Below are 13811 nucleotides of genomic sequence, written 5' to 3' on the forward strand. Positions count from 1 at the left end.
TTCTTTAATGAAAAAAAAGATTACTTTAAATTGAAATCTGCCAGGGGTATGAATAAATCTGAACTTAACTTTATGTTTGTGTGTGTGTGTGTGTGTGTGTGTGTGTGTGTGTGTGTGTGTGTGTGTGTGTGTGTGTGTGTGTGTGTGTGTGTGTGCGTGTGTGTGTGTGTGTGTGTGTGTGTGTGTGTGTGTGTGTGTGTGTGTGTGTGTGTGTGTGTGTGTGTGTGAAATGAAGCAAGTTGGTTCAACTGTTTCCTTTTTACAACGTACAATCATGTTCCACGTCAGCAAACAGCTGAATTCTTATTTTTCTTGAAAAAGTATTAAGCATCTCCAGGTAAATGAAATACTCTCCAGATTACCGCATGTAAAACATATATATCTGTCTGTCTACTTTACAGACTCGGTTTTTACGCCTAATACCAGGTTCAAGAGTCATAGAGCACAACTGTGGAGGGAGGCGGCACTGACAATGAGCTCAGAGTGAGACATGCACTCTGACTGGCTAGTCAGACACAGACAAAAAAAAAGGGAGAAAACTCCCTGAAAACTTGTAGTGATGTCTTTTATCACTGCATTTTAAGCACAATGTCTCCTCCAGCCTTTGCTTTGTATTTAGTATCTCTACTCGTTGTGATAGCAGGTAAGTTGAGTTTTTTTTTATGATTCTTTCGTTCTCACCATTCACACCTCCTTCCATTGTAATTTCAACAGATTTCTTGTCTGTCGACATGATTTTGTCTGCAGCTCATAAACCAGTTTTGACACGTTTGTCGTTACTTGTGGAATCAGCTGAAGTTGGAGGCAGAATGGCTTTGCAGTGTCTCTGTGGGGCCGATGCAGCTGTGATGTTTTACTGGTACAAACAAACTCAGGGGAAGGAACCAAGGCTTGTCTGCACATTCTACAAGTATAACAACAACAGCCGTTTTGAAGATCAATTTGATCCTTCTCGTTTCTCTTTAGAAAGTAAAAACCACAGCAACATTTTGCTGAGCATATCCGATTTGAGGATGTCAGACTCAGCAACTTATTACTGTATAAAGAGCGACTTAGCTAACATCAAGTTTTGTGAGGGGACTACACTCACTGTGAAAGGTTCAGGACTAAACCTCCCAACATTACTCCAACAGTCTGAGACGGAGCCCATCCGATCACCGGACTGCTCAGTACAAACTGGGAGCTGCGGTCCAGAGCACAGTTTTTACTGGTTCAGGAACTCTGGAGAATTCCACCCTGGCTTGATTTACAGCCAGACGGGCGATAAGAATCAGTGTGAGAGGAAACGCAAGACATCAACAAACAGCTGTACTTTCAACCTGCCAGTGAAGAACCTGAATAAGTCACAAGATGGAGCCAATTTCTGCGCTGTTGCTTCATGTGGACGCATCCTGTTTGGAGACGAGACCATCGTCCACTCTGAAGGTAGGAAAGTCGCCTCAGTTCAAGAGTACATTTTATCACCAAGTCCAAACATCCAGCTTGCTAATTTCATTCTTGATAACTGTACATGATTCCACTCTGTGAGGTTTAATTTGAGATGCTTTGGCGTTCCGGTGCCCTGTAGAAATAATAACTCCAGGCCTTCACTTATTTAACAGCATCCAGATTCTGTAGCTCTTTTTGTAAATTGTTATCAGTCAGTGAGTTATTTACACCTGACCCACTGAGATGTTTCTAGTACTTTCATTTGAATTCAAATTGTTCATCCAAGCAATTGTACCAAGATTATGGGGTATGGGTGGCTTTTTTGTTGTTGTTTTTTTTTTGTATTTTACTCTTATAACATTGTATGGGTGCAAGCTGTGGGTTGATGGTCTAATAGTACATTTAGCCTATCAGATCTGTCTATCTATCTATCTATCTATCTATCTATCTATCTATCTATCTATCTATCTATCTATCTATCTATCTATCTATCTATCTATCTATCTATCTATCTATCTATCTATCTATCTATCTATCTATCTATCTATCTATCTATCTATCTATCTATCTATCTATCTATCTATCTATCTATCTATCTATCTATCTATCTATCTATCTATCTATCTATCTATCTATCTATCTATCTATCTATCTATCTATCTATCTATCTATCTATCTATCTATCTATCTATCTATCTATCTATCTATCTATCTATCTATCTATCTATCTATCTATCTATCTATCTATCTATCTATCTATCTATCTATCTATCTATCTATCTATCTATCTATCTATCTATCTATCTATCTATCTATCTATCTATCTATCTATCTATCTATCTATCTATCTATCTATCTATCTATCTATCTATCTATCTATCTATGTGAAATATAAAGAGCATATAGCACACTTAATAGTTTTTTTTTCCACTCTTGGTTGCTGATTTTGTGCCACATCTTGTTCTAATTTTCATCTTCTTCCTGCAGAGGGTGTAAAATAGTGTGGCCCCTTTGTCACAGAGGGACAGATTAAACTTTTCTGTTCTTGCAATTTCTTTGTGAACGTGGAGACATCATCCTGAATATTCAAACCAATAAGTGTTGTGTTTTCTGCTGCTCGTCTCCCTGCAGGTGCCTCTGTCTCCATTGTCTTGGTTTATCTCCTGAGTGGAGCTTTGTCATTCTCCATCCTGCTGGCAGCTACACTGGCCTTCTCAGTGTTAAGACTGAGCAAAATACACAGTCGGCAAACAGGTCGCTGCTGTAATTTGAAACTCTGTGTAGCTGTTACACAGTATGGAAGTGAGAGTAAATGTGATTTTATCATCCTTTACAGATTGCAGTGACACATTTCCTCCAATTGCTAAGGTAAAAATCATCTCCTCTAGAGAATTAAAGTCTATTTCTGTTTCAGTGCTGCATTTCCTCTGTTTTCTCTTTCGTATGCAGCAGCTCCAAGGTGGAGAAAAGCCCCAATATGCTGCTGTGAACAATCTGAAACCAAACATGTCAGGAGGAGCAAAGGAGAGCTTCAGTGAATGTGTCTACTCTGTTGTCAGGCAGTAGAGTTCTGTAGGTGGCGCTCATGTTGATGATTGTGATTTTGTCTTTATCTGACTTTATCACAGGGTATAAAGGTGATATGTAAACTTGTAATAAAGTTTTTCCCAAAGCTAACACCTGCTGTCTTTGATACAGAAAACTTGAATGTGTTAAGGATTTTGAGACACTAAAAAATGTAAAAACAATAATTGCAACATGTCCGATGTTAGATCTATAAGCTGATAACCTTTGAACGTTTGGGACTGAGACATTACCACACATATCCAGCTCAGTTGGTCCACTTAGTATGGAAATATTACATATTCAGTTACATCTGAATCAGAATAATCTTTATTAAAATGGACACTTTGCTTGACTTTTTCCTGAATTTTTCCTCTGTGGGTCAATAAAAGATATTTCTAATTTATTCAGTAAAGAGATATTGTTTTGATCGCTTCAAATAAATGTTTAGATTCATCCCAATTATGTACACTGTGTAATAAAAAAGTTGAGATTTTTTAATAAGTTGCTCAACATGTTTATTCAAATATTTCTTATTTGATTTGAGCAATTGGTGTAGATGTAGGACATTAATTCACTGTCAAAGGTTTTCACTAAATGACTAACTCGAAACTAACTGGAAAGAAACTACAGTGCCAGAGAATGACTGGAAGACGGGAGGATAAAAAGAACAGACTAGAAATTAGAGAATGTCAGAGGAAAAAATAAAATTAGAGGAGTGGGAATTGGAAGGTCAGAAAAATGGTGAGAAAGAAGGACAGAAGTAAAGAAGAATAGGAAGCATGAATTCCACAACATGACCAAGAAAGAAGAAAGGATGGAGCAAGGAAGAAAGGAGTGGAGGAAGGAAGGAAGGACACAAGAGAAGAAGAAACTAACCATATAATCAAAGAAGGTGGGAAGGTTAATGAACCTGTGAAATCACTACTTTTGGATGGGAAGTACTCCAACAAAATTATTGTTGTTTTTTTTTCAAGGTATTTCCTTCACAGCCAGACTTTAAGTTAGTCTGATTTATTACGATGAAATGAAATGTAAAGGAATGAAAAGCTACAGGACTGAACTAATCCAAACCCCAGTTGCTGTTAAATACACTTTGGAGGCAACTTCTACTGATAACCAGCAATAATAAACTTTATATAACTGCTTTGGCAACGCTTCAGTGAGAAGAAAAAAATCATTTTAACTTTGACTTCTCAGGTGATAAGTGATCACTGGCTACATTAAAGACTTGTTTTTCCCTTCTAGCTGCTGAAGATAAAATAAAAATAATGTGTTTAAACGTAGTGAAATAAAAATGTAAACTCTTGGATCAAACAGAAAAGTGCAACATAGTTTCAAAAACTGAATAGCAACAGCAGGTGAAATGATTTATTTTGATTTCGTTTGTGGCTGCTATGTAAAACTACATAACCCAACATGCAACACTGGACTTACTGGCTCTTTCTGATGTAAATGCAAACACAAATGATGATAAAGAGCAACAGAATCCCACTTCTGAACACTGAGAGCCAGAGGAAGGTTCCAGTCTGGGACAGCCGTTCTTCAGCATGGCGTCCGATGAGCAGCTCGCTCCCAGAACCAAACAGCATCTTCCCACAGGAAGCAACAACACAGTAATACGTTCCTGCATCAGATGAGCTCAGGTTGTTCTTCTGTAAGTGGTACACACAGGTCTGTGGGGACTTTTGTTGAGCAGGGGTCATTTCACATTGGCTCGTGTGTGTGTTGAGAACTGCTTGGTAAGTTCCTTGCCGGAACCAGAGGACAGTGTGTCCTCCTTCACATGCCCCAGCGTCCACCGTACAGTTGAAGGTCACTGAGCTGCCAGGCTGCAGGGTCTCAGAGTTTGGCTCTTGGACTATTTCCACATGGTTTGTTCCTGTAAACAAATCCCATTCCGAGTTATCTGCTTATGCAAAACTCAAGTCACTTGAGAAACCTAAAATCAGGATTTACTTTACCAAAACTTAAAGGAGATTAAATAACTTGATAACCTTCTGTTTATTAAGGTCGTGTACAGTCTTGTTCATGAAATAAATAAGATTCAGACAACGGATTATGGTTTTGATAGTTGCTGACTTACGTATTTTGAAAGAAAAGTTTAACAAATAAAGTAGAAATACTGGAAATACAAGTTTCCCTTTGGTGCCAATAGTATCACAATTATGGTTGTTACTTTAAAATCTTACCTAGGTGCTTCCTCCTAATTATGCAAATATGACTTCAATTCAAAATGAAACTATTTCATTGGGCAAAATCAGTTTCACCACTGAATTGATCTCAGCTGTTTGCAACAGAACCTTGGTTCGGATGGAAGGTTGGAACTTGCAAACGCCACATTCACTTCCATTTGGACGTGTGAAGTCCATGGACGTCTTTGAAGTTTTAAGCAAATGTCCAAAAATGTGTGTGTTTGTGTGTGTGTGTGGTGTGTGTGTGGGGAGTCGGGGGGGTGCATGCGTGTGTGTGTGTGTGTGTGTGTGTGTGTGTGTGTGTGTGTGTGTGTGTGTGTGTGTGTGTGTGTGTGTGTGTGTGTGTGTGTGTGTGTGTGTGTGTGTGTGTGTGTGTGTGTGTGTGTGTAAAAGGAAGACAGAATAGCATGGAAAGGGTTTGTGTTGCAGCTGGCCTGTCACACTGTGCAGTGCAACAAGGGAAGAAGTGGATTGGCTCGCTGACAATAACAAACATCAACATACAACAGGTAGCAATAGAAAGTCCTCTCACAGGTGGACAGAAAAACGCAAAAAGCAAAAAACAAAAAACAAAAACTTTTTTCATGATTCTCTGTGTCCTTTGATCATTTAGCAGTTCTACGCTCAAGTCGCACTACAAAAGGAATGAGGAAGACCTGCATTCTCAGCCTCAACAACCCAACATGTGGAAGCAGCTCATTGCCTAAGAACCAACCTAAATCACACCATGAGTTCAAGTAGTATTAGTTAAAATACCAGTCAAAGGCCTTAGTAGTTTGATTTGCAGCCTCTAGGGGTTTGACTATAACTTTTCAACATCCTTAGCAAAGTTACAATGGAGCTCATGACCTTCAGACTCCTGACCTTCGGTGAACTTGGCCAAAACTCGAGCTGTTTCCATTACAAATGTGCGCAAACCTTTGACTAGATTTAAAACAGTACAGCTTCATTCTTTAACTAAGAACTAAACAATATTAAAAAAAGGAAATACCAAACCTACAACATTCAAAAACAACCCTTCCCCAAACTCCACCGAGTTGGTGTAGGAGCTTCCACAGTAGTATGTTGCTGAATCTGAGAGCTGGACGTTGGAAATGTGTAAATGATTAATTCCTTCACTTCTTTCCACATAGAAACGGGGGTTCTTCTCCAACCAGTGGAAGACTTTGGATGGTTCGTCGAATTTGTAAATGCTAGACAGGAGCTCCGGTCGTTTCCCTAATTTTTGGCGGTACCAGGAGAAGTGCATCGCAGACTGGCTGCTGTAGAAGCAGCGGAGCTGAACATTTTCCCCGGCGATGGCAGATCTCACGCCACTGTCTTGTTTGACTGGTCCTGACTGGATCACAGCTGTCAAATGAACTGGGCCAAGAGGACAGATGATAAGCTTCAGATATTTCCCAGTAGGTTCCTGGATTACTTGGTTCATACTTACAGACTCCACAGAGAATGGCGCACAGCCGCATCGTCTCAGAGCTCCTCGGGACTAAATCATTTTGAGCAGAACAGCAGACAACAGCATACAAAAACGGGGTTACATTTGATTGGCTGTTCGAGAAGTCAAACTGCGTTTCATTTCAAAACCTGAGACCGAGCAGGAAACAAATCAGCCAACGCAAGCAAATGTGGAGGAAAAAATATTTTGAGAAAGTCCCGTCCAAAACCATTAAGTTGAAAAAAAACAAACTATGGCTAATATTAATATTATACAATATCACAAAATAAAAAAATATTCATTGCAATTGACATAATTTAAGACGATGCAGTTGGGTAGCAGCAAAGTTACCCATCCTGCTCTGAAAACATTCGCTCTTTGTTGTTCAGGTCAGCATAATTGGCTCTTATTAAGGACCGCAGAATTATGACATATTAACCTCATTTAACAGTGACAGTAACAAAAACCATGCACTGTGTCATTATGTGTTGCTAAGAAACATTTTTACTTCTTTCTGTGTCACAAAAGGTCAGAAATATGCTGCGAGTTTCATGTGCTAAAAAAAAAATAAACAGTTCAATAATTGCAAAAACAACTGCATGTACTGTTTTAGACACCGACGATAGTAAGACCATTTATGATGCAGTTGTTGGAACTATTGAACCTGTTAAGCTGTCACTATTTCTGCAGCTGTTACCGGTATGCTGTCAAGACAACTGCAGGTGCTGCCCAACACACAGCCATCATCAGCACTGTTTGGTCCGCTTTAATCCAACTCTAGTCCATTTGTTTGAGGAGGTGTGAATGTGTGATCAAACTTCGATGTAGACCAAGAAAGCGAACACTGGTGTTGGTTCGCTACAAACGCAGTAAGCGGACTAAAGCGCAGGGGTTTCTGGGAAAATAACCTGCCAAAGCATACTCGTGAGTCCAGCACCAGGGGGAGAAATGGCTCTTGGTCTTTTCACAAGAAAAAAAAAGAAATCCTGCAACAGCTAAAATCTGACGCAGTTCTTCTTGGTTTATATTTTCTGAAGAGGGAAGTTGTGTCTTCTCCAGAGGTTTTTGAGTTGTTTCTTTCAGTGGTTCTTGGTGCTCCCTTCAGGAGAAGGGATTTCTGAAAAGTCCAATAATGTCTGTAATTAAATATGAACCCTCTGTTAATAATGTCGCCATGGTTTCTCCAAGTTTTCTCAAAGCGAAGCACATTGTCTGTGATGTTGCTTTTCTGTTGTCAGTGCTGAGCTTCACAAACCTTAAAGAACAAAGAGAAAGTCACTGCAGCAATGTTGACTGAGATTGTTTTGATTTTTGTGAAGCCCAGCAGAGTGATTTGTGTGAAATGTAGGTTGAATACCGCCCCCTGGTGGCTAACTTCTCCACTTCTTTAAAATGACTGCACAGTCAAAGAGTCTTGTGAGTCTATTTTACAAAGTCAAAGCATCAAACGAGAGAAGTGAGGAAAACATGGATGAATGAAAGTGATGATGAGAATATTGCTGCGCAAGAGTTTTGAAGGTTTGTCTTTATTATACCTCAGGTGTCTGATTTGGTCTTACTATTGAACTTGGAGTTAAAACAAAGGAAAAGGTCAGATCAACATTGTTGTGTGAGGCCTTAAGGGAAAAGATGAGGAATTGAAACAGGTCTCAAAATAATTTAAAATTAGACCTTTTACTTGAGGAAATAAGTCAATATGTTGAGGACATCCAAATCACCCGCCAAGTCTGACCAAACTGTCCAAACACCAAAAATCCAGATATAAATGGGATCCCATCTGTAAAGCTGTCTAGTCAAAAATGAAGAGCAATAATTTGGCTTCTTTATCCTGTCATGACAGAAAAGATATATTTTCACCATGTTATCCATTAATTTATAAATGTCCCCATTTCAAACCATTTAACTATTTTAATGAGAGATAAATATTTAACTTAAAAGGTAAATATTTAGCTAATATATAGAAATAATTTATTTTTAATAATTGATTTATCCTGAAGAGGAAAATTTAGTAGAACCAACAGTTCTACTAAATTAAAATACCAATTCTACACATGGTATCAGAGAATTAAAAACAAGAATAAGGAGTTGATGTAGGTTCTAGCTTTTATTTTGATAGTCCACCTACCTGCAGACCACAGGTAAGTGGACTCTAGGTACCATTACCACATAGAATTATCACAGTAAATATTTACCTCTAATATAAATGCCATGTAATGTATGTAATGTATGTAATGTGTTAACTATAAAAATATAGACAGCTTGCTAACTATATACTTCAAACTGTATATGTGGCTAGTAAACTGAACACTTAGCTTGTAATAGCTTGGCTTATTAAATGTCTAATATTTGTCTTTAAGCTAAATATTGCTCATTGTTGCCAGCTCCATGATGTGTTTCTTTTACACTCACCGAACGAAGCTGAACAAGCATCCAGGTAAATTTCTCCAGTGTGCTTCAGACCTTTTCGGCCTTTTCTTCCTTGATGACTGTTTCATGGAAAATGTGTTGCGCGGTGGACGACTGCAGGCAAATGTGAGCATTGAACCCAGGTTTGACTTTTCTAAGCAAATATCTTTATTATAAGACACCACTCAATCTTCATGACGATGCAGAGATTTTTTTTTCTTTATAAACAAGTTGTTTAGGTCTAGCAAGTTGTGAAAAAGTTTGATAATTTTTTTGTCACTTCAGAAACACAGTATATTTCAAGTCTATTTTTAAAGGGTGTGTGATGATGAGAGATGTTATTTTATCACACTGAAATTAGGACAAAATATAGAAGTGAAGGGAGATTATGCAAAATAACACGGACAGTAGCAACTGAAAAGCACTTTATGATGTTCACAAATGAATTGGATATGTATGTTTTTTACTAACAGAGTAATTGGATGGGTGGGTGGTGGATGGGGCAGAGGGACAAGGGTCAGAGTTTTGTTTTGTTGGGGACAACATAATCAGAACCAGGTCTGCAGAGAGAAGAAGTAATTAGGGAGGAAGGTCATCTATGTTAAGATGTTAAGGTCCTACAGGTCAGTGATGGAGGCTGCAATCTTAAGTGATATCAATACTACTTCATGGCACAACTCTAAAAAAAAAAAAAAAAGCGAAAAAGTCCCTTTAAACCAAATATGAGCAGCTGTATTTCCATTAAATATAGAATTGTGGTGTAGTGGGAGAAAAAAGGACTGGATGCCTTTTTGTATTTGCTCACTGAAGAAGATGGAAGAACCTATGAGAAATATATAATAGCAAATTTTGCAACATTCTGAAATCCTATCCAGCATTAGTTGCAATGTCAAACAGCAAAAAAATAAATAAATAAAAACTGCAACATACTCAACAGTCAGTACAAGTTACACAAAATATTCCTAAATGCAAATGAACCCACTGCCATGCATCACTGCTCGAAAGTGGAACAATCCATGACGTTTGTCTTTAGACTCACTGAACAAACTCAAACCTTTCTAGGTAAATTCCACTTATCCCTCATAGTTCTAATGACTGTTTTAGGAAAAAGTGTTACATGGCGAATGACTGTAGGGAAATGTTAGTAATAAAGTCATCATCCAGGTTTGTCTTTGAATTCTCTTTTCTGAGATAATGCCTTGCATTAAAAATATGATACTGCACACAATTTCGATGAGGAGATTTTATCTGAAACTCCAGCTGTTTGAGTTCAGCCCAAACCTGCTTTCCTTCCACTCTAATTGGGTGCTGCTAAAGGTACATCTTCATACATTTCTGTGGTTTTAAAACCTCTGTCCCTCTTGATCCTTTGGCTCATCTTTAGATTTATTATGATTGTCCATCTACAGTCAGAACAGCATAACTTAGAGAAAAACACGCAGTGACGTGAGTGTGAGAAATCAGATCCCCCTCCCTCAAATTTAACTATTTCAATCAATCCCTTTGCAGAAATCTTTTACCATGTCTTTAAACTGAGCTCAAATGTTTTATCGGGAGATGACATTTTAATAGACATTAAGCTAGGTGTTGTTTTAAAGGCTCGTGAAATAGAATTAGGATGATTGCAAAGATGTTTTTGAGATTAGAGTTGTTGGACAAGGGTACAGAAGTCTGCTTTACTCTCAGTCGTTCTAAAGCCATCTCATCAGTTTTATTTCTGAATTTAAAAGACAAATATAGCAAATATAGCAAAATCAATCAGTAATGTTAGGCAGGTATTTAGGCATATTAGCTGAACTCTGGAGAACATAACTGCATAAATCTCTCTTGTTCGGTTAAACTTAACATATGAACATTTGACAATCAGGAAGTAAGAAAGTTAAAAGAAGTATTACAAGCTTTACATTTGTACAAGTGATTACTTTATTGAAATAAATGAGTAACCTAATCACAGACTAAACATAGGAATACAAGGGGAAAACAAGGTTTTGTTTTACACAAACTGATACAGAACACCTGCAGAGAAAAAATATGTCAACATCTATTCATGAAGGTCAAACATAATTTATTACAAATTTTGCTCCATCACTCTTTTGCGTTTCACCCACAGGACTAATGCTTTTTTCAAATAAAGCAGAATTAATTTGTCACACTTAACATTCACATCTTCAGTTTATTTGCTTGCCTTCCACAGTCTAAGCAGTACATGTCAATTTATCTGTGGTTCTGAAAAATAGTCTCTTTAATGGCTTCCGTATCATGGATGATAAACTGTCAGCCTCATAATTCGTAATCACAGCTTTTGAAGCTTATAAAAGAATGGAGATGATTAACTCCTAAAACGTTCAAGCCATAAAACACATATTTACTGGATAACAGAAATGTGCAACCTTTTTAGACTCTTAAATGCATCTGTAAATATATACTTCTATCTTTAATTTGTTTTAGTTTTCATGCTGTTGCTTTATTTGAAACTCTATCTGTACAAAATATATATTTTCCAATGTGTGTTTTTTTTTATATGACTCACATCAAATGGATGCTGTAGACAAATTGGCATTTTAAAGAAAAAAAGACTACGTTAATGAACATTTTCCTGTATTAAAATCTGGCAACAAACAATGAATCTCGGGTTTATATCTTAAGGAAAAGGCTTCACTTCCTTCTTGAAGACTTCACCATCAGGCTGCTCTCTCCACTTTAGGTTTATGTTATTCACTCCGTTCTCCTTCAGCCTGTCCTGGAGCTAGGAGACATAGATAGCAAACATTTTAAAAAGCATTCGTTTACAAAAAAAGAACAACCCTCAAATCCAAAGCATGATAAATACAACAAATATCGAGCCCTAAAAATCCCAGCCTTGCCTTTTTAAGGATGCTCTCTTTCACAACAGCCTCATTGAGATTCACAGAGTCCTCAGTCGTCAGTCTCAGCTTCATGCTCTGCTTTGTTCCTGTTTTGAAATAAAAAAAGAGATTGAAGTTGTGACTAGTAGTCTCTCACCAATTTTTTGTATGCAAATTAGGTAAGTGCCATGAATGCAGCCTGTTTATGCCGGTTACATTAAATGGTCAATGTTTTGTTTAGTTTTAGAAGATGGTAAACTCGGAATGCATTCTGTAGATCTGATAGTGTGATCTAACTTCTTTATCCTGTGATGTTAATAGGTAATTCGCTCAAATAAGCAGATTAAAATATACTTTCTGTTGGTGCTCTTTACTGTTTTTTACCTTTACTTTTTTGTTTCACGATGGTTTTCCTGGGCATGGAAAGGGCAAACTGGCTTGGTTAGTTCAGTGCTAACTTAACTTAGCTGATCGTTACTGATCAACTAAGATCAAGCACTTGTTCTCTCTCTTGCTGTCTGTATCAGATGTTTAACTTAATTGGTCCTCTGCCTCCATTAGTAATAATAATAGTTGTAATAAATGTAGAATTTTTGTGGCTCTGGGGGAAAGGGCATATTTTTGTGTAAAGTGCCACAAGACGACATATGTGACTGTTAGTTGGTGCTATACTGCATAAACACACCAAATTTAAATGTGTGCAATGCACACAATTTAGACTCAATACTTTTTTTTCCCTTACCATGGAGTTTTTGTGTTTGATTTAGAGCATAAGCAAAAATGAAAATCAGTCTAAAAATGTCATAATTGAAACACTTACGGTTGGGGATATGGTAGCAGACAACAGGTAATTTTGTTTCACAGGACAAAAAGCCCCATTTTCCCTTATTCCTTGCAGATGTTATGCCACAGATAATAGTCATTGAGTCAATTGGATTGTAGCCATTATCCCAGTTGTTGATGCCATCAGACCAGAATAGGTTTGGAGATCGAAAGAGGCCAATCCACGAGTAGACTCCAGTCGGCACCAATTCCTCGACCATCCTGTTCTGTAGATCACTGCTTACTGTAGCCAGATCTATGAAGTTCTCCCTGCAGTACATCTGGGCATCGGTCCAATTCATTTCTTTCTTCACATAAACATATGCAGGATCCAGCTGTGTGCCTGTCGTTTAAAAGAAGTCAGAGGTCAGTAAGTTGTTGACATCCTGTTTTAGAATAATGCTTTTGAAAAATCCTGCTAGACATGATTACCATTGTAACAGAGAACTGAGTAATTCATCGCACAGTAATCATCCGACCACAACCCAGCGCCATCAATAGTCACACAGAACTGACTGGCTCCATCAAAATTTGGCTCATTAAAAATGATTTCCCAATTGCTGTAATTAGCACCAGCCCCTTCGAAGCCATCAGACCACATCCAGTGGATTACACTGTAGAGACCAATCCAGGTGTCAGATCTGTGCCAAGCAGATGAAAGCGTGTCCATGAGCCGGGTCAGTTCTTCAGAGTCCTGGATTGTGGCGATGTCTGTATACGTCTGTCTGCAGTAGGCCTGAGCTTCAGTCCATGTCAGAGATTTATCAACAAAGTGGTACTGACGGGGAAGGCTGCCAGAGAGGACGAGGCAGGCTGTAAAAAAGTAGGCATTTTAAAATTTTGAAAATAGTCAATGTTTTATTTTCGATAGAAATGTACATAAAAATATAGAAATACCTGAAAGAAACAAGACTAGCAAGATCCTCTCCATTGTGAGTCGACACCGTGGACTGCAGAAGAAAACGCCGCCTTTCTCAGAGCAGTCTGGGAAAATGAAAACCCTTCTGTGTGCTTTTTGACCATTTGTCTTTTGGTATGCAAAACATGTTGCAGCAGGCTCCAAGAAAATGTTTGAATTGAAACTACGGACAAGATTTGCAACTCGAGTTCATCGTA

The 13811-nt window shown here is 38.0% G+C and overlaps 3 protein-coding genes across 4 annotated transcripts; 1 reads left to right on the plus strand and 2 right to left on the minus strand.

Moving 5' to 3' along the window:
• Positions 1-578: 578 nt before the first annotated feature.
• LOC129378351 (uncharacterized) lies at positions 579-3105 on the plus strand. 2 transcript variants are annotated; one of them, XM_055058672.1, is made up of 5 exons: positions 579-643; positions 748-1425; positions 2560-2682; positions 2765-2796; positions 2878-3105. In XM_055058672.1, the coding sequence occupies exons 1-5, from the start codon at positions 589-591 to the stop codon at positions 2992-2994; spliced, it is 1005 nt and encodes a 334-aa protein (XP_054914647.1). In that variant the 5' UTR covers positions 579-588; the 3' UTR covers positions 2995-3105. The 2 variants fall into 2 exon arrangements, with proteins under 2 accessions (XP_054914647.1, XP_054914646.1); XM_055058671.1 differs by having other exon boundaries at positions 2765-3105.
• A 1319-nt stretch (positions 3106-4424) lies between these two features.
• On the minus strand, positions 4425-6652 carry LOC129378304 (uncharacterized). Its single transcript, XM_055058612.1, has 3 exons — positions 6622-6652; positions 6183-6548; positions 4425-4873 (listed from the first exon to the last, which is right to left on the minus strand). The coding sequence occupies exons 1-3, from the start codon at positions 6650-6652 to the stop codon at positions 4425-4427; spliced, it is 846 nt and encodes a 281-aa protein (XP_054914587.1).
• A 4330-nt stretch (positions 6653-10982) lies between these two features.
• LOC129378354 (putative C-type lectin domain family 20 member A) lies at positions 10983-13669 on the minus strand. The gene is made up of 5 exons (XM_055058676.1): positions 13593-13669; positions 13128-13508; positions 12694-13038; positions 11892-11980; positions 10983-11773 (listed from the first exon to the last, which is right to left on the minus strand). The coding sequence occupies exons 1-5, from the start codon at positions 13624-13626 to the stop codon at positions 11669-11671; spliced, it is 954 nt and encodes a 317-aa protein (XP_054914651.1). The 5' UTR covers positions 13627-13669; the 3' UTR covers positions 10983-11668.
• Between the last annotated feature and the right edge of the window lie 142 nt (positions 13670-13811).

Source organism: Poeciliopsis prolifica, unplaced genomic scaffold, assembly GCF_027474105.1.
Source record: "Poeciliopsis prolifica strain line A6 unplaced genomic scaffold, Auburn_PproV2 SCAFFOLD051, whole genome shotgun sequence".
Taxonomy (NCBI): Eukaryota; Metazoa; Chordata; class Actinopteri; order Cyprinodontiformes; family Poeciliidae; genus Poeciliopsis; species Poeciliopsis prolifica.